The following is a 24,719-nucleotide window of genomic DNA, read 5'->3' as shown; positions in this document are numbered from 1 at the left end:
GTCACCACAGGTGACACAAAGGCCACCTCAGCCGATCGTTTCGATGGAAAAATGAGTGGCAATTCCCATGTGCTAGGAGGAGGCTGCATCTGAAGAAGGAGAAAGATTCTCTTTGTGCACTCTTGTGCTATAGGCTGCTGTTTGCAGCCTGGTGGTGTTGGCACGTGGGTGCTCCAACAGCACGGTGACAGTAAGACAGGTACCTCACTCATCACTGTGTGTCCACCGAAGCTCGTGGTTCACTTGTAACTGCACACCCCGTGGGAAGGCCGATCTGTGGGCACCCTGAGGCTAATGCTGACTTACTCAGCCAGACCAGGGACAGCTCTGAACCCTCTTGCTGGGCCGCGGTGAAACACACCAGTGACAGGCCAGTGGGGGCTCTCGCTGTGCAGTGTGTGGCTGTGGTGACACCTCCCTCACCCCTGCACCCCTGCTGGCCTCAAAAGCTCCCCCAGGTGAACTTGCAGGGCATGCAGTCGCACCACTAAGCTGGAGGGTGAGGTGCAATGTGCTGGATACGCACTGCTTCTCCAAAGTGAGCCACAGATCAGGCGAGGGACTACACCCAGTTTACTTAGCTGCCAGTGCACTCCCTGGCTTGGGAAATCCCTAGGTGGCAGGCTACTGGCACCTGGGAGGTCACATCGGTCACTCTGTATTTGCCCTGTTCTTAGGCTCATTTTCTAAATATTTGGTTCTGACCAGAGCTGGACAGGACACACTGGATTAAATGGACCTTTGATGAGTTCGAGGTGTTGCCAGTCTTATGTGCTTACAGTCACCAAACCTTGTAATAAAACTGGTTAGCTAAGACCATTTTGGTTCATTTGTGAAGTGCTTTGAATATCAGGCAATAGTAGCTAATCTCTGATTACCAATAGTGACTGCTTTTCCAAAAGGAAATATGGGTGCGGAGAAGAAGGAATTTCTATTCAGTTCCTGGTCCCGGTTGCCTGGGGAATTCTTTTAACATGAGAAGAACAGATTTGCATGTTGGTATTTTGGGGATGTTTCCCATGAGAGGAAAAAGTGCAACTCAAAACTAGCTGACTTGGAGGTCTTGTCACGATTATATCCTCCAAGGGTTTGTGTAATTCAGCTGATAAATAGGGTTTAAATACCAGAAAAACAAAGGTATTGCCCTATGTCAATATCAGCAGCATCACGGCACACGAGCTGTCTCGTTGTTAGGGCAGACACGGTGGAGCTGTTTGCTCATGGTGTTCACTCCCCTGGGGCCGTCACTTGTGGTATCTTATTCAGGACTGAGAGCTTCTGAGAAACGCCTGATCAGTCTGTGGGCATCAGTGACACAAGTGCCCAGGTCCCATCATGATGTTGCCAAATGGATTCACTTTGACACAGATCTGGGACAAATGTCCATGTCAAATATATCCTGGCTATCTGAGCACAAAGGCAAAGCAGATTTTCCAAGGTATACAAGCATCTAAAACCACCACACACTAAGGCTCATCCAGCTTTTCAAATCATTCACACAGGTCAGATTCTTAACTCCTACTAATTATAATAAAAAATTATATGAGAATTATAATGAGAAGAGTGCTTTTTAAACACCTGTTGGACGTGTCTGCCCCCTTTGGCCTGCATGATAATGCCTCCCAGGCTGTGTGGTGTGCTGCAGTCCACAGGACTGGCTAAAAGAGAAAAGGGAATTTCAGACCCCAGGGTGGTTACCACACCACTGAATTCTCCTGAGGGAAATGAAGGCAGACAGCTTCCATCACAGCTGCATGATGTCTTTGGCCATGATAACTGGATGTTCAGGATTGTAGAGGGATTCTCCAGTGAAAATGTGTTAGTTTTTTACATGTCACGTGTCACTTCAAGTGAGGGTGCAGTGTTGGTCATTGCAGGATGTCACAGTGGAACCAGACAACCCAAACCAAATCAAAGTCCACCAAGAAGACCCCAGTGGGCAGCAGGCTCTCCGGTTTGCAGAGACATCTACCTTCAGCTGGTAAGAAGCTTTAGTGTGCACAGTGCTGGAGTAATCTTTAAAATTATCACATACATCCATGAATAGCTTCAGGGAAAAGACTTCCCATGAGGAGAAGGAGAAAGGCCTCTGGCAGGCATTATAAATCATGTATCATCCCACTGATGTTTAGGAACAAGTTGAACCTTAATTTATCATTCCCATTGCCAGCTCCTGTGTGGTGCTGCTTAGATAAGTCTTGCTCCTAATGGCTAAAGATAGAAATGTTTTTCCACTCTGATTTTGTTTTTCTTTTTAGAAATTTTGTTTTTCTTTTTCTTTTAGAGCAGGCCTCAAAATAGTTTTGGAGCTTGTTCAGTTCTCGTTCTTTGACTTGGTTTCCTGCTGGATGTCCCGGGCTGGCTGGTGCTGGAGACAGCAGAGCTCTAACGGGAGCAGACAAGCAGGCTAGTGCCCAAATACAACCCTCATCAGAAACCCCATACAGGGCTTATGGTTAGGGCCAAGTGGAGAGGGACGTCCTGTGATCTTAACTGCCTGAACAGAAAAGTGCTGGCAGCCTGTTGTGATGGTGCACAGTGCTTCTATATCCAGTAGGAGCCAAATGGGGACAATTTTCCTTGGACCAGCAGGGGTGAAGTTGTATCAGTGCCCCAGACTTGCAGCTGCTGGCTGCATCACGAGCTCATGGAGCTGCCTCAGCTTGGTGGCTGCATACCAGGAAGCTGGCTACTGCTCCAATAAGGTTCCAGGTGCCCATTATCACAAAACGTGTTCTTGATAGCTTCATAGCTAGTTCCTTGGTAATGCTGCTTCCCTGTGTGGTGATCACTTCCAGATGTGCCAAGGAAAACAGGGAAGATTTCATGCAAGACAGTATTTGCATATTATTTTCTGTGAGATCAAAGTAATTTTTTTCCATATCAGCCAAAAAACTAAATTCTGGCAACCTGCTGTGACTTCTGCTGCCTTCACAAGTTGCCTTTGCCTCTGTCAGAACAATGTTGGTAGCTGGCAGGTTTCACTGTAGCAAGCACCAGAAGTCTATACTGTCCACTAGAGGTATTTATCCCCGTTATCAATGACCAGGCACACATCATGTTGTCTCTATTACATCCCCCTTTTCTGTCTCCACCATCCAGTCTACCCCAAAAACCTTCCTTTGTTCTGTACATAGTCACCAGTTCAACACGCAGTGAACCCTTTTTTTCTATCACTGAGCATTTAGACTTTCTCCCACCAGGATTGGTCAAAAGCCTGCATCAGCTGGTCATTGTGGCAGGGAAAAGTGGCTCAGCTCACGTAGGTTAAGCCAAATCAGGACTGAAATGGTTTATTGATTTATTAAGGACATGTAATTAACTGACAATCCATGAACTATATATTCAGGGTCTATGTCAGCAATACAGCAGTTCAACCACTAGGTTAGACACTTAGAAAACACTAATAAATTCCTGCAAGTTCCTAAACACACTTTTGTAACTAATGCCCATTCACGTGGGCACCAACCCCTCTCTCACTGGCATGAGGGTCACTTCTGGGAGCAGAGATCCCCCCCACTTATGCCCTGCTCCCACTGGAGTTGTGGCCACTCCAGCTCTAGGGGTGCCCACGCCACTCCCTACAATCAGCTAATGCACCCTCTGGCAGGAAGGGACACCAGCAGGTCACGCCCCCTCCCAAAGTTTGAGTCCCACATGCTGCACCCCACGGCGTCAGGCCACGTGCTGGGTGCTGGCAGCTGATGGTGCCTTATGGATGGGGAACTGCTGCATCTGACTTCAGCAGAGGCTGTGATGTGCCAGACTGGATTTTGACAGTCTGAGGCCTCTCTCTGCTCTGTTACTGTTTCTTATTTTTCTTTTATATAGTCTTTCCACCCAGCTCATTCTTCGTCTCAAAATTGTGTTTGTCATTCCCTGGTTACCATTTGATCCAGCTGACAGATGCCATCCTCTTTAGCACAATCAGCTGAGGTCTGGTGCTTGTTTCCCTCTTCAGCAAGATAAGTTTTGGGGCAAATGCCTCTCAGACACTTTTGGGTTTTCCATCCATACACGCTCTTTAGAGTCACTTCCCTGTTTTATCAGCTGTTGTCTTACACCTCATTTTGTCAAGGGTGAGCTGTGCAAGCACCCCCACATAACTATCAAACTGATATTAAGGAAAGGAATAGTGGCCCTGTATCTGAATTCAGGGGGAGGTTATTTCTACATATATTTACTTTCTCAGTGCCTACCAGTTCATGAATTTTTGACCTCAGTTACCTCACCTTGCACAGCTATATACAGTTAATCTGTTCAAATTGTGCACTCATTGTGCTCAGAGGACCAACTGCATTTGTCTGTAAATCTAATCCCCACACCTGTGAGGGGGACAAGGCGAGGAAGGAGGATGACTTGAAAGACAGTTTTGTCATGCTGTGTCCTGGGAGACAACATACCCTGCTTGAGCCAGCGTTATGTGTAGCAGCCCCTGAGTGGGCTTTTGTTTCTCCTGAACCTCCCAGGCAGAAAATTGGAGGACAATCCCAAGGCAGGACCAAGAAGCTGGCATGGGGACCAAACACTGGCACGAGCTTTGCTGGGACCCTGAGGGTGGTTCTTGAGGGTCACTCCCCTCCCTCTCAAGGCCCCCAGAGGACTATAAAATAGCTCTTTGCCACCTGGCATCTTGATGGCAGTCTGAGGGCTGCTGTTTTGTTCCTCACCCTCTCTCACCTGTTGTGTGTGATGCAGGCTTGGTGCCAAGCTCTTGAGCAGCTGCCCTTTTCCAGCTCCCAGGCATGCCAGTCCAAGGAGGCCCATCCCCATTTGTTTGCAGTGGCAGCCCATGGAATACTAAAGACTTGAGGCCATTTTGCACACTTCTGTCACCTGATAACTCGCACTTGGTCCCACAGCCCAAGTTTCTCCCTGCCCTGACAAGCCTCTCTCCTGCTGCTGCTCTTCACAGCATCACTCACAGCCACCTTGAGATGTTTCTAGATCACACATTGCCCAAAGTTTCTGTGTGTGACCATCAGCAGCACAGTCCCCTTTCCCCCCAAAAATGGCACTAAGGGACAGAAATGAAGCCAGACAAATCCTTACTTTGCCTTGCTCTCCACTGGCCATTTCTCTTTCACTGCTACATTAGAAATAATTGTCCACCCTCCTGCCCCATAGTGAGACACCTTTCCTTGCTCTAGGTGCTTTCTTCCCGTCGCACAAGGCAGGAGATCCAAAGGAAGTAGGAAATCTCACTGATGGCTGCGCTTGAGGCAGTGAGATAAGCACTTAGCAACTTCCATCTTGTAGGTTGTTCCTTCCTAAGTGTCAGTGCACAGCTTTCCCTAACCCCATCCTTCGTCCTGCAGCTAATCTCCTGGACATGCATTGCTTTGCACATTTTGTTCTTGGCAATTTCCAACATTGCCTCAGGCCCTTATCGCCTTAAAAAATCAGATCATACGGTGGTGGCCTTAGAGACTGCCTGATTGATATCTGAGCAGCCAAACAAACAATAAATTTGAATAAAATTTGGCACCTCATTGCCTATTAGTTCCTCTGATTCTGAGAGGGTAATTCACAGACATCAAGTAAAGTGCATATCCTGAGCATGCACAGGACGGAGTCTTCAGTTTTGTAAAACAGCTGGCAGGAATGGTTTGCAACCCTCACGAAGGGCATTTTGCCCATTCCACATCCTGCATCCTCCAGCCAGTGCAGTTACAGGGATTTGATGCTGCTGGCCACCACCAACCCAACAGGACTTGTCTGTGTATTTATACAGAAATACGGATGCTAGCAGGAAGAGGAGAGACTTTCCTGGTGATCCTTGAACAAACACTGATGAAGTCAGGAGCTCCTGCAGCTCAGCTTCCACCAGCAGCACTGGAGCTCGTAGCGATGGTGTGTGTGCGCTCAGAGGAAGCTCGTATTTCTGGGTGGCCATTTACTGTGTAATCGTGACACAGTTCTTTAGACACTCTAGTTGCCTTCTCCAAACTCATTCTCTGTGGTGAAAGCAAATAAAGCTGTGGGAGAGTGCATCCCCATTCGAATCTCCCCAGATTTTAGTCCCTGAATGTCCCATGCCTGTTTTGTCTTGGATGACCCTAGTGCCCAGGCAGAAGCCAAGAAGGAGAGGGCTGCACTGACTGCTGCCGTTGCACATGCCCTGAACTAACTCATGTGCTGTTTCTTCCACAGAGCAGATGAACCAGGTCCTGGCCTGTGGAAAACACAAGACATAGCATTGAGGGGCAGGCTGTCTGGTGAGTAGATTTCATGCTTGGGTGACAACACATGCATTCATACATAATTCCCAACTGCTGTCCTTTATAGGGTAGCATACCTGGACCATAAATTGCACCCAGGGCATTAGAAAGAAAGTTGGCTCAGCTCCCCAGTTGCCACTGCAGACTTGTGGGCCAGCAGCTGAGAGAAGCAGACTAGTTGGCAACTGCATGGTGCTCTGAAGAGTTTAAAAACAGTTTTCCCTTCAGCAGTGCTTGTGTATTTATTGGCTTGATTGTAATCACAGCTGCCTTAACTTGTAACTGATCCTGCCCTCCCTGCAGTGTAGATGATGTTCACTTGGGTGTCAGGTACCACTGTCTGTGTTTGCTTCTGTTATCAACCACCATCACCAGCACTCTTTAAAAGACCAGCTCTGACCAGACACCAAGGAGAAAAGAGAGGTTCCAATTATCCTCTTCTCTGTGGCTGTCCAGCTCTTTCACATCACATAAACACCACTGATTCTCCTAACACAGGATGAAAATCCGTGTGGCACACCTGGCTCCCTTTGATCATGTATAATGTATCATGGAACATTCATCAAACCAGACACTCCCAATTAAACACACATGGCCTTCTAGGCACAAACCTCTCTGTATCTCTAACCCACAAGCCTTCACAGCTTTGAGAAGTCTGGTTCCATGCCTAAAGCTAGGAAAGAATCCTTGACCACTGCCATGAATGGCAGTGTGAGCTTGAGGGTATCTGGCCTGTCTGGACCTAGAGTGGCTCCAGAAGAGTAAGGCTAAGGGCCTAAAAATGCAGGTCCCTCAGTTGCTTCAGGGGCTGGTTCTGGGTTGTAGCCATGGATCACTTGGAGAAGAGTGCCCCATTACGACTTGTCCCCTAAATGCTAGCTTTAATGACTTAGGGAGGGTATGAGATGATGGTGGCCAGACCATTTCTTCTTGAGACATGAGAAGAACGTGTTGAGGTTGGGTGGTCCTTGATTCCAAGCTAGGGCATGCTTGCAGATAACAGCCAGAATGTGCACCTGCTAGGAAGTACTGTGGAAAGGCTCATCTTATGTGTATTCATTGTGACTCCCAGACCTTAAGGAAAAAAAAAAAGAAAGACTGAGCTAAAGTTCAGAGAATGTATCAATACCTTAGGGGCAAGAAAATATGTGAAATACAACATCGCAACCCGATAGGAAGTTCAGAGGTAAACCCAAGTATGCTTGGATGTACAGATGTAATTTAACTGTCCTGTAATAGTACCAGAGGACCAAGGCACACTGGTTACCTGTGATCACAGAGGTGTCCCCGCGGAGAACCCCCGAGCCCCACCCGGCCGGGCCAAGGGTGCGCTGCCGGCGGCTGGGTGTCTCCCGGCCCCGGGGCGGCAGTGGCGTTTGTGCAGCGCCCTGAAGGTCACCCTGCAAGGGCGGCGGCGGCTGTCGCGTGTGTGAATCGTGTCCTCCCCGCCACAGGGGACGGGCAGGTCCCGCTGCCCCCGGGAAGCCCCTGCCCGCCCCTCCCGGCTGGTGCTCCCGGGGCGCGGGCGGCGGAGCGCGGGGCCGGGCGGGGAGCGCTGCTCGCACTCAGTATTCCGCAGCCGCGTTACACGTGAGCCCGCCGGAGCGTGGCGGGGCCGGCGGAGCGGGGCGCCAGGAGCAGGAGCAGGAGCAGGAGCAGGAGAGGGAGGGGGACGATGCTCAGCAGCGCCCGGCCGATCGCTCTGCTGCGGGGAGCGGGGACCCGCAGGAAGCGGGCGGGGGGGGAACACCGGGAACAGGCGGGCACGTGCGCGGGCCGGCGCGCGCACAGGTGTGCGGGCACGCGCCCGCACGCGCTCGCAACTACAGCCGGGCAAGGGACGCGCGCCCCCGCGGGCACACGCAGCACCTGCCCGGCTCCGGCCCGGCCCCGCGGGTCAGAGCTCCGGTGAGCGGCGGGCGGCCCGCACCGACCCTCCCCGCCGGTGCCTGTGCCGCAGCCCCCCGCCTCCTCCCGCCTTGACGCTCCCGCCGCCGGCGCGCCCCCACCGCGCCCCGCCCGCCCCGGGCCCCGCCCGCGGAGCGCTCCGCGGGCCCGCATTGGCGGCGGCGCGGGCAGGGCGGAGCCCGCGGTGTATATGAAGGGGCGCTGCGCGGGGAGCGCGGCTGCTCCGTGCCCCGTGCGCTCCGCCGCGCTCCCCGCGCCGCTCCCGCGTCCCCCCGCCCGCCTCCCCCGCTCTGCCCCGCCGGGCCGGCGCCGCCGGGGCGGGCGCACCCACCCGCACCTTCCGGGGCCGCTCCGCCCGGCCGGGCCCTGCCCGCTCCGCCCGCCGAGGGCTATAGATCTCTGCACGCCGCTCGCCCACCCCGCCGCTCGCCATGGCCCGCGGGAAGGCCAAGGACGGTGACGGCAACTGGAAGAAATTCATCTGGAACTCGGAGAAGAAGGAGCTGCTGGGCCGCACCGGGGGCAGCTGGTGTGAGTGCGGGGCCGGGGGGCGGCGATGCGGCGGGCGCTGCAGCACGGCCCCGGCGCTCCGCCTCCGCCGGCTGCGGCGGGGCTGCGGCCGGGGCGGGGGGGGGCTGGGGATGGGGCGTCCCCGCGGGGCGAGGGAGGCAGGGACGGGGTCCCCGTGCTCTCTCCCTTCGGTGTCCGCTGGGGCCCCCCGGGGGCCGGCGAGCGCTGCCCCCCGAATGGGGCTCCAGGTGGGTCCGGGGGTGAGGCGGGGTCGGGCCGACCTTGTCGAGGGCGCCTCGTCCTTGGGTCTCCTTCCTTTCCCGGTGGCTGGCCCGGCCCGGGAGCATCGCCGTCGGGGGACCCTGACCTCCCAGCCCTCATCTGCCTTAGACCTCACAGAGGCTTTTTCTTTTTTTCTATTTTCTCTGGATAAATGAAACTAAGCGAGTTTTACTCCTCTGAGAAAGAGCGATTGACTTTTAATATCTCCGCAAGAAGGAAATGGCTCTATGTGCATTCCTCATAAGTGCTCATGATGTATTCATTGGGTGCTGTATAAATAGCAAATAGACAGTCTTCCAGTTGCTGCCAACCACAGCTGGTGTTGCCACCCTTGCGATGTTGAATTCAGCTACTATTGTAATGGATCGGCCGGAGGTGCCACATCCAGAGCCGGCTGCTCTGGCAGGCGGACTAGAGCAGGCTTCTGCTGTATCTTTACGTGAGCAGAATGGGGTTGTGGGGGTGCGCATGGAGAGGTATTTTCTGCTCCTGAGGCACCAGGCAACTGCGCAGTGCTTCAAACGCGGAGGCTGAACCAGGTCCTTCTCCCAGAGTGCCCGTACCTATCTGCCTAGGACTGATTTCCATTTGCTGAGTCGATCTGCAGGCTGATGACCAGATTCTTCTGTTATAAGCCTACCTGTTGCAAGAAGCTTTTTCGTTCAACCCTGTGGTGCTTGATTTCTAGACCCACTGCATATTTTCTGAGACCTTGGAGTGGTTTTGACCTTTAAGGTGTCTTTGGCGTTTAGAGCATCCTGGCTGGGAACCTGATTAAATAAGCTACCTCCCAGCGTTTGCCTTTTGATGTTACAAAACTCAAAGGCATTACGCTGCAGACAACAGCATTAGTGTTTGGTTTGTTACAACAGCACCTCCTATGACCGTGCTCTGGAAAAAATTTCCACACGTCCCTGACGTCACGGCCATTTGCTTTACGCTGCCTGGATACCAAAGAGTGCTTTAACTCCTGGAGCACCACGTTACTGCACCCAGCTCTGCCCTCCAGCCCTGGCTGCCTCCGGTGCACATGAGGAAGGACAAGAGGATGCCTTTCTGACAGTCCCTGAGCCTCTGTTCCTCTGGGTGGCCCTCCTGCTTGCCTGTCTTTCATAGACTTAAAGTGACCAGAACTGCCAGCTTTCATGTGAGGTTTCTCCAATGGTGTAGCGCTTTTTTTATGATGGGGCTGGGGAGTGAGGAGGAATACTTCCACCCACTACTTACTCCCTTTCCCTGGTAGCTCATCACTTCAAGTCCTTCAAATAAACTACCTCTGTTTTGTTTGCGATTAGGCGAGGACAGTCCGAGATCAAGCAGGCTCGCTCTCCAGTTCTCTTTGGCCTCTGCTTGTCCCTGCAGCCTGATGAGCAATACAGTTGCTTGGCACGGGCTGGCCTACCCTTGTAGGCGGCCTGGTGGTGTGTAGTACGGCATGTTACCCTGCAGTTAATCAGTTCAGATAATCCTTGTATACTGGTAACTGATACCCAGAGCTGAACTGCATCTCCAGGCTCTTCTCTGTTCTTCCCACTCCCCCCACGAGATTATTCTAGGCATTCCCTTTAGACTGAAACTGCATTCAATCTTTCATTGTTATGTAATTCACTCTTTAATTGGAATGAGCAGTGCCAGAGTGCCTTTGTAGGTACACAAGGCTGGTAAATGTGCAGTATTTTGGCACCTTAAGAGTACTTTCCTACATTTGAGATGGAGTACTGGAGCTAGTTGGCCTGAATTCTTTTCCCATTGTCTTTTTTTTTTTTTGGAGGTGATGGCCTGAATTACTAGAAGAGATCAGGCTGTGCAATTGCTTGTAAACCTGAATGAAACACTTATTGTTACTGCTCCTGGAAATAGCTTTGAGCCCCAGAGCTGTGTGGAATGAGTATCCTTCAAGCACACCCATGCTTGCTGTGGGGCACTTGGATCGCTGACAGTGTCAAGTGTGAGGGCCTGTGGTAGTAGTGCTGGGTCAGCCAAGGGATCCTTGAAAGTCTGGGGGAATGTGATTTATTAGTCTTTATATTTTATAAGCCCAAACCCTGATTCTTGGATTTCTAGGTTTTCAGGGGCCCATGTTTCCCCACCACCAAACAACTGGAGTGCTTCACATTTACTGTCTGCATCAGGGCATAATCTCACTGTTAAATAGATGTCTTTGCAACATCTGATTTCCGTGTGCTGGGCTCTTCCTTGCAAGTGGCAAAGGGTAGAAGTACTGTCCTGAAATGTGACTGCTGTTAGGGCTTGGTTTGATTCCTCTTTGTTTGTTTTCTCTTGCAGTTAAGATCCTCCTCTTCTATGTCATCTTCTACGGTTGCCTGGCAGGTATATTCATCGGGACCATCCAAGTGATGTTGCTCACTGTCAGTGAATTTGAGCCTAAATACCAGGATCGAGTGGCACCTCCAGGTAACTAAATAGGAGGCCCATGTTTGACTTTGTGCAAGCTGTTTTGGGAAGGCGGGGTTGGTTACTCACCTCAAGGAGGAGGATGAAATAAGTGTCTCGTTGCTGCAACACATATTTGTAGGGGGTGGGTATGTTCTCAGCCTTCTGTGTTAACAGTACTGGGGCTTGAAGACAATCCTGCTAGAATTAAACATTGCATCACATGAAAAATGTCTCCTTTCTGAGAGGAGCTTAAACCTGGTTCACTTTTCCCTTCCTCTAAGCTGAAGTGATGGGGTAAGGCTAAAAGGCTTCACTTTTGGGAACAGGCAGTATGAGGAGGATGGGTTCAGTTTTTATTTCTGCAGAGCCACTCTGTTCACATGGGTAAGTGAAGGGATGAAGATAAAATGTTGGCTCTATCTGTGGAAGTGGCGTGCACAAGGAGAAAGGGGACAGTGCAAGTTCTGGGAGCGCTCATGGAATTACATTATCCAACACCAAAGTACCCCATGCTCTAGAGCACTGTGGCACTCGCTAGTGGGAATTGCAACTGACTGGCGTGGGAGGTGAAGGGAGGGGGTGGCTCTGGTCATTGCTGATATGTGACCTGTCCTCACAGACAGAATAAATCTCTGCTCAAAGTGATGCCTGAGCAGTGTCTGTGGCCAGCCAGCCTTGGGTAGGGCAGAAGGAGCAGCAGCCCCTGCTGCAGGTTCGTGGTCCGCCTGCCCGGGCTGTGCTGCGCTATCCGATCCCCGCCGCAGCCAGCGGCGGCTGGAGCACGGGGGGGGAGCTGCGCAACTGCTGCTTTCCCACATTACAAATGACCTTGAGGCTGCCTGGCACTGGGCACCCTAACGATCTGTCTCCAGTTGCTCTGTAAAACAGTTCAGAAGCTTTTAATAACAGCGGTATTTAAGTGACAATTGTGAGGCTGATGCCTTGTAGCTACACAAGTTGGCCCTGGTGCTGCACTGTGTCTTGCAGCCCCACTGTCTGCAGTGCTGTGCTGTGATTCCCTGCCCTAAACACAGGGAATGTCGCTGTCACCGAATGGTGTTAAAGCTCAGCTAAGTCATCTTTTGCAGATAACTGCTTTTCTATCAGCATGCTATAAAGACAGAACAGAGGCTGGAAGTGCTGTGTTAGTGTGTTGCACTTCATGTACCACCACCATGGCTGGGGTAAATGCTGTGTAAAGCACTAAAAGCTGCTCTTTTAGTCTCTGCAGTGGACCCTGACATTTGCAGGAAAGACTGTCACTGATACTGCCCAGAGCCATTGGCTGCATCTGAAAAGCCAACATGGCTAATGCTGGGGTAGTTGTTGCTCAGTAATGTGTTTTTCCCCTTCATGAAATAATTGGCAAAGGAGCACATGGATCTGAGGTCTCACCCAGATAGCTGTGCTGTTCAGCCAGATGTTGCATAATTACCCATTCTAGGTAAACTGTTTGCTTTCTGTGAAATAGCCATTTACAATACCATTTTCAAAGCAAATCTGGTAAACTTCTGTGAAAGATTTCACCCTGCACAAGATTTTTATTCCTATCTTAACTGCATACTGCACCAGTTTTTCTAGGGCTTCTTTTTGTTTCAACAAAGAAAAGGAATTGATTTTCAAAACACTCTTGTATACAGTGTGTGCTGCAGAAATCAAAATGGAGGAACAATGAAAAGGTTGTCAGGAGTCTTTTGTAATGAGCTTTCAGGACATGTACTGAAATCAAGAGGAACGAAATCCCAGTCCTTAAATGTGTGATGGTGGGGAGCCAGTAAACAAGGGTTTTGAACCAAGTTGCAATGGTACATGCATAAAACTTCAAAGAAACAATTAGTAAATAGCACAGAGTCCTTTGCAGAGCATCACTTGACAGCTCTTCCTACAGCTGTGCATAAGCTGGTGTGGGGCATGGCGGAGGCTGGCACTTAATATCCAGTACATTCCTTGTCCTGTAGCAGGGCAGCTGTGAAACTGCAGGTCCAAAATAGCCCTTTAAGGCAGGCTTTCAGAGACACTGACAGGTAGTGAGTGGCTGCACTGCTTTTGGGGGATCAGCAGCCCCTGTATTCCCCGACTGTGCAGGATTCTCCCCAGTGCTGCAAGCACAGCTGCTGTTCTGTCAACAAACACATGCATGGTGAGCATCAAACTTGAACTTTCTGTGATGTGAGACACCTGCAGATGATGAACTATATAAAATAGGACGTTGTGCAATTCTAATTCCTGGTTCTTGTGAGAAAATTTGTGAGCCAAATGAGTATATTAGCAGCTTGATAAACTCCTGGATTTTCTAGGGAGCCAGAAAAGCTGGTTTTATTCTTGTTCTAGTGCTCTGCCCTTCTTGGGCAAGTCACTGTTGTGTCTGCCCAGAATGTTTTGAGAAAGGGAAAACTAGACTTGCCTTCAGGATTTGCAAGAGAAAATGCTGTAGGGGCTGCTATAATATAATTCTTGTTCTGAAATACAACAGCTTTCATAACAGCAACAGAACCTACAGGGTGTTGTATTGAGTTATTGACACGGGTATAACATTGAAAGCCATAAAGTGCTATTTTTGTAGCCAAGTGTCATTAATATGGTAATTGGTTTCTGCATTGAACACAACAGGAATGTTATACAGGGCTTCAGGGCAAGCTGAGTATTGTACCTTTCCATTATACTATTTTTTTCTTTCTTTTGTCTTGTGGTGGGGGAAGGAACAGTGCAGTTCACCTGCCTGTCCAGCCCTGCCATTGCAACAGCCCCAGCTCCACGTGTGCTGCAGGCTTGGACTCTGCTTTGAACACAGAGGGCTCACCCTGCTAATAGTGAAGGATGAGCTTATTGCCTCTTAAAAAACATCCCTAAAAAATAATCCTTCATTCTCCCCTCCCCACCCCAATACAAATTGGGCTGTGCATCCTGCCATCTTGTGGTGTGCATCCTGTGGAACAGCATCCCGTCATGGGCTGGTGGAGGGGACAGAGCTCGCTGCTGCCCGAGGCAAAGCTTTGTAAGTGGTGGCTGGAAGGAAGAATCCCTGCTCAAGCCAGGGGATTTCAGGTGTTCATGCTTCAAGCACTGCTGGGCAGTGAGTGTGTCATGGAAAATGCTGCTTTGGTGTGTGTTCCTCACTTGGCTTATTTAGCTTGGACAGCAGCAGCAAGGTGGCAGGGAGGCTTCAAAGGGGTTGTGCTGCCTCCTGTGAAGCTGCACTTTGCTTCTGTCTCTCATTTCAGCAGCACCTGTGCTTAGGAAAAATCTCAGTCTCAAGCTCCAGGATGTTACTGCCAAGCAGGTTTTGCTGCATTTGTGGAAGACTTGCACCTGCTTTTTGCACTTTGGGGATGAGGCTGACTGGAAGCTTGGAAGGACATTGTTTGATATGGTGGCTTTTAAAATCTATCCTCACTAAGTGAGCTGGGGGAGGGTGCAGTGATTACTCAGTTTGTCATCTCTGTCATCCCAGGAGTGCTCAGACTCATTTGGAACCAAGATTACATTGTACTTGGAAATGAGCATGGTGTCATGGAGCAAGAGTGGTTACTACAGCCCTCTACAATTGTTCCTAATAACAAGCCTGACTTCCCACTTTTAGTTTCTTCCTCTTTACCCTCAGGACACTTCTGAAGTCTTGTTATTGCAGCTTAGAATGATAAAATGTATGTGGAAAATTTGTTTTTTAAATGATCTTGAATAAACAGGATTTTAATCTGCAGCGGCATTTTGGAAGTGGAACTATAGCTGAAAAATCGCCCCAAATGACTTTACATGGGGTTTTTGGTGTTTGATATCCTTGTATAGTCACAGCCAACAGAAGGTGGTGTCCATTACCAACTCAAGGCATTGCTCATCATTTATATGGACAATGCCAGCCAAGTGAAGATAAGAGTCTTATTTCCTAGCAAGGCACTCTCAAGTGCCAGTTGCAGCAATTTTCTAATTTGTCAGTATTTTAGCAATAAGTTATGTGATTCTTTCCTATGGCAAGAAGAGCATCACCACATGACACCCTAGTGCATTTCTGTCATCATAGCATGAGATGCAGAGCTGTGTCATACAGATCATAGTCTGAGGATAGGGAGAGAGTTGTTAGACTCCTGGCTATGAAAGCACTTGTGGGTTTGTTTCTTCCCCCCCCCCCCAGGACTTGCTTATGAATGGCTTCCTCATGTGCATGGAGCCCCTAAAGTCTTCATTCATGCCAGCCACACACTTTCTTGGCTGTCTAGCAATACATGGCAGATAGTATTGGAAGGGCTCAGCTTTTTAACGTTTTTTCTTGTCCCTGCTTGCTTAAGTTCCCTAGTGGGGGTGAGAGAATGTTCCAGAAAGCTTAGTGTTTTGCAGAGGTTACCTTCTGCCATCATACAACGTGCTTGGTTTTTCACACAAGATTGCTTAAGCTTTCAGTGATAGTGCTGCTCTGCTAACAGCACTGCAGCTTTTAGTTTGGCTATGGGATGTACAGAAAGAAATGATACATCAGTGCTTAGGGCTTTGCATCCAGTCAGTTGCAGGCATCTGAGAATGGAGGTTGTGGTAGAAGCCTGTAACACATTTTTAAAATTAGGATAAAGTCATTTTTCATGGCAAGTCTTTTATATTCATGAAGATTTTCTTTTCTGCTTTGTAAGTGGGAAGATTGATCTCCACTTTGCTCTGATCCTAAACAAAGCAAGCACTTGTGTGCCAAAGCCTGGTCTAGTCTGGTTCATCCAACCACTTGGAAATGATCCCAATTTGGCAGAAAACAGCACAGGCTACCTGGCAGGAACAGTGGTTCCCTTGTGCTGGCCACTGGAACAGCTGCTTGCTGGTGCTGGCTGGGCTTCATGGCAGTTCTGTGGGGATGTGCAAGACAGAGATGCTTTGGGATGGGAGTCTGTTCACCAGCTACTTGTCTGATGGGCAGAAGGTTGGCTTTGGACTGTAGCTATCAGTGGCCAGGCTCTCTTAAAGAGAGAACAGGGATCTTCTACTGCGTGGCTTTTACAAACCACAGGGTGTCTATTGCTGACCTTCACTTCACCTTTGCCAGGCCTGTGTAGGTGCCCTATGTGTTACCTTGGCCAAAACAAGAAACAGAGATGGGGAGGTCCTGAGCAAAACTAACAGCTTCACTTGCCTGACTGGAACTTAACAAGCCTGGCCATGTTTTCATGATTTTTTTCTTTTTTTTTGTACTTATACACTTGAATGACATGCCTGTAACTTGAACTCTGGAAAAGGCAGACCCAGGAGAGGACCCAAGGCCTGGCCTGCCTCTGCTGCAATTCCAGACAGCCACTTCAGGTGACTGAGTCTGTTGCTTCCCAGCTGAGTGGTAACATGAGAAGGGCTTGGCAGGATGGATTGAAGGGATTGAAGTCCCTTACTAAAATTGAATCTGGCGTATTTATTCTATATATAACTGTTTGTGAAGCAAGAAAATGAGTAACTGCTCAAAAAGAGGTTGAAAGCCACTGACTTTGGAGGGTAGGATGTCATTCTGCTAGAGAAATAGTAAATTGCTTATAAACTTGTAAACTCAACCTGATCCATTTGTACCAGAGGGATTTTTGAGCAGTTAAAGCTGCTTCATGGAATAAAACTTTAAACACTCGAGCTCCTTGCTGAACTTCTTGCAATCTTTGGTGACCAGGAGCTGTGTTTAGGGGAACAAAGCTAATCTTTATCCTAGGTTACAAATTCCAAGTTAGCGGGTAGTGGAAGGGGGGGTGGGGGGAGTGGTGAGTTGGCTTGAGGAGGGACTGAGCAGAAGCACTCAAGTGGCTTTGGAAAAATTGCTGGAGTCACAAGCTCTTGTGGGTTGGGGCCAGCGGGCTAAGCTGCCTGAGTTTTGCACCAGAGGAGCTTCTTGGCAACAGGCCTGTTCTGAAAGCTGTCAGAGCAAATGCTGGTCCCCTGCTCCTTTCCTTGATCCTGCTGAAATGAAGATGACAAACTGAACTGAAGTCAAGACCTCAATAATTACAGTGGCTGCCACAAAAGCAGCATGAACTTGGTTCCCATTACTTAAATTAAAGTGTTACCCATGCATCAATACTTTCAATTAAAATATGACCTAAACCTTGCATAGGAGCAACTCTTTCCACGTTCCACAATGAAGAGCAAAGGAGTTGGTGCTTTTCATCAGCTATGTAGGCATTTCTTGTTTATAGTCCCTTTGCTTCTCCTTGCATTATCATTATGGTCTAAATCTAAACCAGTTAGCACAGCCCAGAATCTGGACAGTCTTTTGAACAACTCTCCTGTGTGGTGGCATTTCCTACTCCCATCCTTGGTGATGAGCTGCTGATAAGAGAGCTCAGAAGATGAGGTTTGCAGTCAGAAATACCCACTTAGGCAGTGAAAAGAGCGGAGGCAGCGCTCAGGCAGCTGAATTTACTGAGGGAGAAAATGTCTCCTGTCCCACATCCCACAAGGGAGACACACTAAGGCCATGTGGATTCCAGCTGGCGGAGCATGACCAGACTTGGGGAACCTCGCTTGTCTTTTACTCCAGGAGTTCATGAGTGGACAGCTGTGCTGTATCCTAAACACAGTGTTTGCAGACACTGAAGGCAGCCTGTTAGGGAGACTCATGTTCTGCGTGGTTGGTCTCACAGCTTCCCTTCTGTCCTTGAGGAGGAAGCAGAAGTGCACAGTGGACCTGTGGTTAGCTGTTTTTCTTGAAGGAAACCTTGACCTGTAGCCTCACTTCTCCATTTTGTGATTTTTGTCTTTTTGCCTGATGCAAACACTGTGATAAATATTTAAGACTGTTGTTGGAAAGAGGAGAACCTCTCCTCCAGTGAGCTTAAGCTGTTTTGTCAAAGTTCTTAAGTCTGAAAAATAGAGATGATTATTATTAGTAGTAGTTACATTCTTGGTACTGCCTGGAGGCTGTGCAGCTCTGAGGCGTACTTACTGTTTTCTTCCTGATTTTGCTTTTCTTAGGACTGACTCAAGTCCCCCAGGTTCAAAAGACAGAAATTTCCTTTACTGCTTCTGAACCCAGAAGTTATGAACCCTATGTGAGGAACCTTGATAACTTCTTAAGGGACTACAGCGCTGAGCAGCAAACTGAAAACATCGTGTTTCAGGACTGTGGAGGTAAGTCTCGATTGCTTCCTACAGCTGAGGGCTCTGAATGATGCCTCTGTCAGGTCCACCAGAAGCTGAGGGTGAGCAGTTGTGGTCTTGGTCTTCAGCAGTTCCAGCAGCATGCTGGTAAACTGGCAGGTTCTGGTTTCAGTCATATGGCTGCTCATTAATTTCTTTTGGGCAGATCACACTGGGCCATACTTAGCTTATTGTAGAGGTTAAATGGTTGGGAACTCCTACATTTCACTTGGAGAACATTGCAGCTGACTCTGAAGCTCGTGGCACTGACCCTTATCCTCTCTGAAAAGACCCATGGGGGTTTTACTGATGACTTTGCTAAAGCCAGTGTTGGTCCTCTTCATGCCATGCAGTCAAACATCTGGGAGGTGTTAACCTTTAACAGGTTATTTGCAATCATGTCAATGAGACTCTCACCTCAGAATACGTCTGTATCAAACCTGAGGGGTACGCGCTTGTAAAAGTTGCCCAGAAAAAAATTAGTCTCTGAGCCAGATGATTCTGGAAGAAATCTGTTATAAAACAAAATCCCATAAAACTTGCTGGTCTGGGAGCAGCCCCATGGAGGGTTGGCTGGGCCTAGGTCTGTGGAGTGCCTTAACTGCCCTGGTGAGGGGGGAAATCCCAACTGCCCAGGCAAGTGTAAGTGTTGCTGTTCCTGCCACACATCAGATCCCATTGCACATGGCTGTCTTTTCCTTCCCCCACCGTGACAGACACACCTACTGAATACAAAGAGAGAGGACCATATAATGATGCCCAGGGCCAGAAGAAGGTCTGCAAATTCAAACGTGAATGGCTGGAAAACTGTTCTGGATTAAATGATCCCACCTATGGGTACAAGGATGGCAAACCATGCATCCTTGTCAAGCTCAACAGAATTATTGGCTTCAAACCTCAGGCAAGTATCTCTTCCCTTTCTAGCAGAAGCTACTGATCAGGAGGAAGGGTTGGCTGCAGATTTGCTGTGCCTGCTTTTTGGTCTCTGGAAAGAGATCAGTATTAAACCCTTTCTGCAGAGGATAAATTGTGAGACAATTTGAGTAATTTGCTTTAAAAATGCCTTTAATTGAAAAGCAGTGAAAGTTGTGCACTGCAAGTTGGCAACAAGTAGCAGTGACTCTCACAGTGCAACCTCCTGGTTATTTATCTGGTAACTTCTGAGCCTGCTAATGGAGTTGCTATAAAGGGGCATTTTCTTCAAATGATAAATTCAATTTTAAATTCCTGTATGCTTCCATGGGACCATCCCAGACCAACTCTGTCTTTAGTACCATCAGCACATTTTGTTATGCCCTGATCCACTCCATTCTTTTCCTCAGGCAGTGTAGACTTGTCTGCTTTGCTAAAACTGCCTAATTAAATGAAGTGCTAATATTAAATAACACAGTGAAACACAGGCTCTCTAAAGAGTAAACTACATTTGAAAGTCAGGCACAGCTGCCTGAAAGAAGAAGAAAGGTAAGGAGGTCTTTAGTTAATTTACTGTAGTTTCCCAAAGGCTGTAGGATATCTCTGCCAGCTGGTTGCTCTGTGCTTCACCTGAAGGCAAGTTTGCAGTAATGCAGAAGGGTGTTAATCTGGACATTCATGGCTTTTCCTTCTGGTTTTTTCCCCAGCACATTTAAATGCTAAAAATTTCTTTTGAGAATTCAGCGGCAAAACACATGCTGTTGAATAAGGTGGTGTGCAAAACTTGTCACTCCATCTTCTGGATGGAAAACAAATGGTGCAAATGGTGTTCTACACCACCTTCACCTCCATCTGTCAGGGCACTCGAAGATGGGCAATGGTGCTGTCTAACGAGTCGTGAGGAATGTTTTTCTTCAAAGGGAGCCTGTCCTGTGCTAAAAGAAATGAGTTGAATTTTGGTTTATTGGAACATTTTAGCAGAATGTACTGTGGTGGCTGTGGGATGGCATGAGATGTGCGTATTTGATGACTGGGAAAGAGAAGGGTTTTGTGTCACTCTTTTTTCTTTGCCATGGAGCTCTGGAGAGCTCCAGGCTGCATTAGACAACATTGTCTAGCCATGGGATGACTTTCTATGTTTCATTTAGAAACTAGGTATCCATGGCAGTTACTTATTTTCATCATTCCACACTCCAGCAGAGACCCCATAGTTCTTGCACTCAGAAAAGTGTTTGTAAAGCAGATCTGAAACTGCAATGTTGTCAAGCAATACTGCTGCACTTTAAAAGACCAAAGACCAACTAGGTTAATAGTTGGACTATCAGAGTTGGTGCTCACACCTTTCCCTGACACACCCAGAGCTTTTGTCCTTCCTTGTCAGTGGTGCTGAAGTTCAGCAATATCACACTTTGCTCTTTCCCCTGTGCATTTCCAGTCCTGACTGCACACACCTGGCAGGCACGTGGCAAATCCTGCACCACAGTGCATCTCTTCCTGCCACTGCCCGAGCTTGCATAAACAAGCCCCACTAGCTATAAACACTCTGCCGTGAAATGCTTTCCCCAGGGACACCATGGGGTTAAACCCAGCCTGGCCTGCTTGTATCCACAGCAGGTGAAGCTGTAAGAACAGCCAGCGGTTCTGCTTGGGCTAAGTTCCCCAGTTTCCAGTTGTGTTTTGCTACTTGTCTGTCCCAAGAACCACTGAGAGCTGTTGCCTCTGGAACTGTGCTTAGAAGGGATTCCAGTTAATGGTGTTTGTTTGGTACTGTTGATCTTTGTTGCTGCAGAGGTGCTCCAGTCTGCAGAGCAGCGTCCAGTGTGTAACATCCCCTTGTTTTGGATTTCTTCTAGGCTCCAGTAAATGAAAGCCTCCCTCCTGAGATTATGGCAAAATACAACCCAAATCTCATCCCTGTCCACTGTGTTGCCAAGGTAAGTTGAAACACAAGAGAGCAGAATTGGGAAGTTGCAGGGGCTGACTAAGCCTTTGTCCAAGTGTAGTTACCCCCCTGCCTGCCTTTCCATAGACAAATGGGGTGGTTCTTACTTGGACATCTCCCCCTCAGGAACAGAAGTTTCTCAAAGCCTCACTAATGGAAGAGTTAGTGCTGCCCTCACAATGTGGGGTAAAAGCAGCACAAGACAGTTAAAGGTATCTTCAAAAGTAACCATTTTGTTTCCAAGTGCTGTGCTGGAGCTGAAAAAAGGCCTCCAGGGAAGATACTTGGCATGTGTAAAGCGGCTGAGAAACAGCAAAGTTTTTGTAGCCAAAGCCTGTGCATTTGTACCACAGGAGGCTCTGGTGGTTTCTAAATGTGTAAAGTGGCTGAGGCTTTAAATTTAGCAAAGCCTTTTTCCAGGCTGTTGTGTGTGTGCTGATCAGGCAGTGCTGACACTGAACCGCTGGACACTCACGTGCTGTCATGGTAGGGACCAGCGCTGACGAAAGGAGAGGTCACGGTCTTGCTGCAAATCAGCTGCTGATACAGCCAAGGGCTGCCAAAGGCAGAGTTGGCGTGGTTGTCACTGGTTGTGCTTCCCTTTCCCCTGTGCAGCGAGAGGAAGATGCAGACAAAGTCGGCACGGTGGAGTACTACGGGATGGGCGGCTACCCCGGCTTCGGGCTGCAGTACTACCCCTACTACGGGAAGCTGCTGCAGCCGCGGTACCTGCAGCCGCTGGTGGCCGTGCAGTTCACCAACCTGACCTACGACATGGAGGTGCGCGTGGAGTGCAGGGCCTACGGGCAGAACATCGTCTACAGCGACAAGGACCGCTTCCAGGGACGCTTTGATATTAAATTTGACATAAAAAGCAGCTGATCGTAAGCACAACTCTCTTCCTCCCCCCTCCTCCTCCTCCTCCTCCTCCTCCTAGCCATTTAAAAAGGTTAAAAAAAAAAAAAAAAAAGAACAAAAAAGAAAACCTACTAGTCTTGAACAAACTGTCATACGTATGGGACCTACACGTAATCTATATGCTTTACACTAGCTTTCTGCATTTACTAGGTTAGAATGTAAACAAAGTGTAGCAATAGCGACAAATATTTATTCTACTGTAAATGACAAAAGAAAACAAAATTGAGCCTTGGGACATGCCCATTTTTACTGTAAATTATGATTCCATAACTGACTTGTAGTAAGCAGTGTTTCTGGCCCCTAAGTATTGCTGCCTTGTGTATTTTATTTAGTGTACAGTACTATAGGTGCATACTCTGGTCATTTTTCAAGCCATGTATTGTATCTGTTTTCTACTTCTTGTGAGCAAAGACTTTTGCTGTCCAAGGTGTAAATACTCAATGGGACTAGAACTGGCATGAAACTTCTCATTATTTTGTTCCTTTTCAAAGAAAGGCCCACCTGTGAGACGATATTTAACAGCACTCCATAAGGCTTCTGGCTTTTCTGTGGTGTTAGGGTATTTTATTTGGAGGGGTGGCAGGGAAACTAACTTAAGTGAAGTTAAAGAGAATAGGTGATTGTGTACTGTGCTTTGTAGCGAATGCTGTCTCTCTCTCCACCTCTTCCCTTATCCTCCAGTATGTTGTGTGAGAGACTGGGTCAGACTATCACTCTCCTCAGTGATAGGCATAACTCTTTGCTTTGTATATTTTCTTTTCTTTTTCTTTTTTCTTTTTTTTTTTCCTGCTGAAGGCATCGCACACTGTGGTGCTAATGTCTTTATTGAATGTTTTAGCCATTTTCATGGTGGAAGAATTTTATATTTATGCAGTTGTACAATTTTATTTTTTTCTGCAAGAAAGTGTAATGTATGAAATAAACCAAAGTCACATGTTTGAAAATAAATCTTTATTTTAAACTTTATAAAAGCAATGCAGTACCCCATAGAATGGTGTTAAATGTTGTCTAAAGTGCAAAACTCTATGTTCTAACATGTAATAATAGCCAGGAGTACAGTGCTCTTGTTGATCTTGTATTTCAGTCAGGTTGAAACATTGGACAAATAAATGAATGAACACACAGTTCTGTGTGCGTGTCTGTTGCAGTGGGTGAGGATGGAGCTTGTTAGTTGTCCAGAATCTTGAAGAAGTACTGCACCTATTTCAAACAGAAAATGCATCTTTATCATTCCCAGACAGCCTCAGCACAAGGGAGTAGTTGAACATGTGAAACGCTGAGCTGTTACACATCAGCGCTGGTGTCTGTCAGTTACTTGTTTCCCCCCTCCCTACCCAGGATGAAGAGGCTGCTGTGGCACAATGTGCCTGTGCCTATGCCCCTCAGGATCCCAAAAAGTCTCTTCCCCATTACTGCACACATACTCCACCTCTGGAGGCACAGGCTCTGTGTTCCAGACATAACACAACAGATAGAACTGTTGAACCGCGGCACAGGTTAAAGCTTCCAGCAGCCAGAAGGGAGGCTGCACACTGAAGCCATGGGAGTTTCAGGGCAGCTGCTTGCTCTTTGTTGCTGGTGGGCCGGTGGCCAGGGCTGAGGACAGGCTGTGCCAGCTGGGGCTGCTCAGATGTGACAAAATGCGGCAGCTGGCTTTGTGCAGGAGTCAGGCTCACTTTGTGCTGCATGACGCAGATTACCAGGGAGAATTTCTCCATGTAAAGTGACAAAACAGGACTAACCTAGAGCAAGTGGCTTGATAAAGACTTCCCTACTGGAACACACAATCCTGGAAATGCAAGATGCTTAAACTTTTTGCCATCTGCTAGAAGGAAAAGTACGGTTACGGTACGCTGTGGTGCTTAGTGCACCCACTTAGCTGTTCCACGTTGGTCCCAAGGCGCAGCTGCCAGCAGAAATCGCACCTTCAGCTCTTTCTTTTGCTGCTGTGTGTTTACAGCAAGGATTTAACAAGCTCTGATGAAAGCCCTGAAATACTCCCTGACAGAAGCTTCACCTGCAGAAAGAACTACAGGAAAACTGAGCCATTAGACTCCCAGCACTTGATGGGTTCCTACTGCTACCATTTTGGGAAGGGAGTGGGGTATGTTGTTGCATGGCTCAAGGTTTGGTACGATCAACTGCCCTTACAATTCAGTTCCTAAGTGAACAGTCTGTGACAGTTTAAAAAAAAAAAATCAACACAACAACAAAAAAGCCCAAACCAACCAACCAACCAACCCAAAAAAATTCCCAACTTTTACTTGTATAAGACCCATGGTTTGGTACTCTACTGCATTTTAATCTTCTATATGAGTGCAAAGTCCAAGCATGAACTACTAACAAAGATTCTGGCTTATTCCAGGGCTTGGGACAACCATTGTGGAAAACTTATGGTGCTTGTGTTCGCTTCAGCGAGCAAATGTCAAAAAGGACTCACGTAACAAACTCTTAAGAATTGCATATGAAATTAGGCAAATCCTTTACCCAACATCCCCGCCCCAATCACTTTCTGGTCCCACATCAGTGAAAGCAGTATG

General features: G+C 48.3%; 2 protein-coding genes across 2 annotated transcripts in view; one reads left to right on the top strand and one right to left on the bottom strand.

The window, feature by feature from the left end:
- Positions 1 to 8,359: 8,359 nt before the first annotated feature.
- ATP1B1 (ATPase Na+/K+ transporting subunit beta 1) lies at positions 8,360 to 23,303 on the top strand. The gene is made up of 6 exons (XM_082278580.1): positions 8,360 to 8,660; positions 11,208 to 11,336; positions 18,243 to 18,398; positions 19,124 to 19,308; positions 21,173 to 21,253; positions 21,877 to 23,303. Exons 1-6 carry the CDS (start codon positions 8,561 to 8,563, stop codon positions 22,141 to 22,143), a joined length of 918 nt encoding a protein of 305 aa, XP_082134706.1. The 5' UTR covers positions 8,360 to 8,560; the 3' UTR covers positions 22,144 to 23,303.
- Positions 22,161 to 24,719, bottom strand: part of NME7 (NME/NM23 family member 7) — a 73,152-nt gene continuing 70,593 nt past the window's right edge. Inside the window, exon 11 of the mRNA XM_082278579.1 lies at positions 22,161 to 23,379. Within this exon, the coding sequence (XP_082134705.1) occupies positions 23,347 to 23,379 (33 nt within the window). The 3' untranslated portion in view covers positions 22,161 to 23,346. The remainder of the gene's footprint in view (positions 23,380 to 24,719) is intronic.

The sequence above is a fragment of the Coloeus monedula genome, assembly GCF_965178545.1.
Source record: "Coloeus monedula genome assembly, chromosome: 3".
NCBI lineage: Eukaryota > Metazoa > Chordata > Aves > Passeriformes > Corvidae > Coloeus > Coloeus monedula.
The sequence above is the reverse complement of the archived record's forward strand: the minus strand, read 5'-3'. Positions and strand labels throughout refer to the sequence as shown.

Coding starts and splice junctions, on each gene's coding strand:
- ATP1B1 (XM_082278580.1), top strand. CDS start 8,561: ATGGCCCGCGGGAAGGCCAAGGACGGTGACGGCAACTGGAAGAAATTC. Junction 11,337..18,242: donor GGATCGAGTGGCACCTCCAG/GTAACTAAATAG, acceptor TGCTTTTCTTAG/GACTGACTCAAGTCCCCCAG. Junction 18,399..19,123: donor CGTGTTTCAGGACTGTGGAG/GTAAGTCTCGAT, acceptor CCACCGTGACAG/ACACACCTACTGAATACAAA.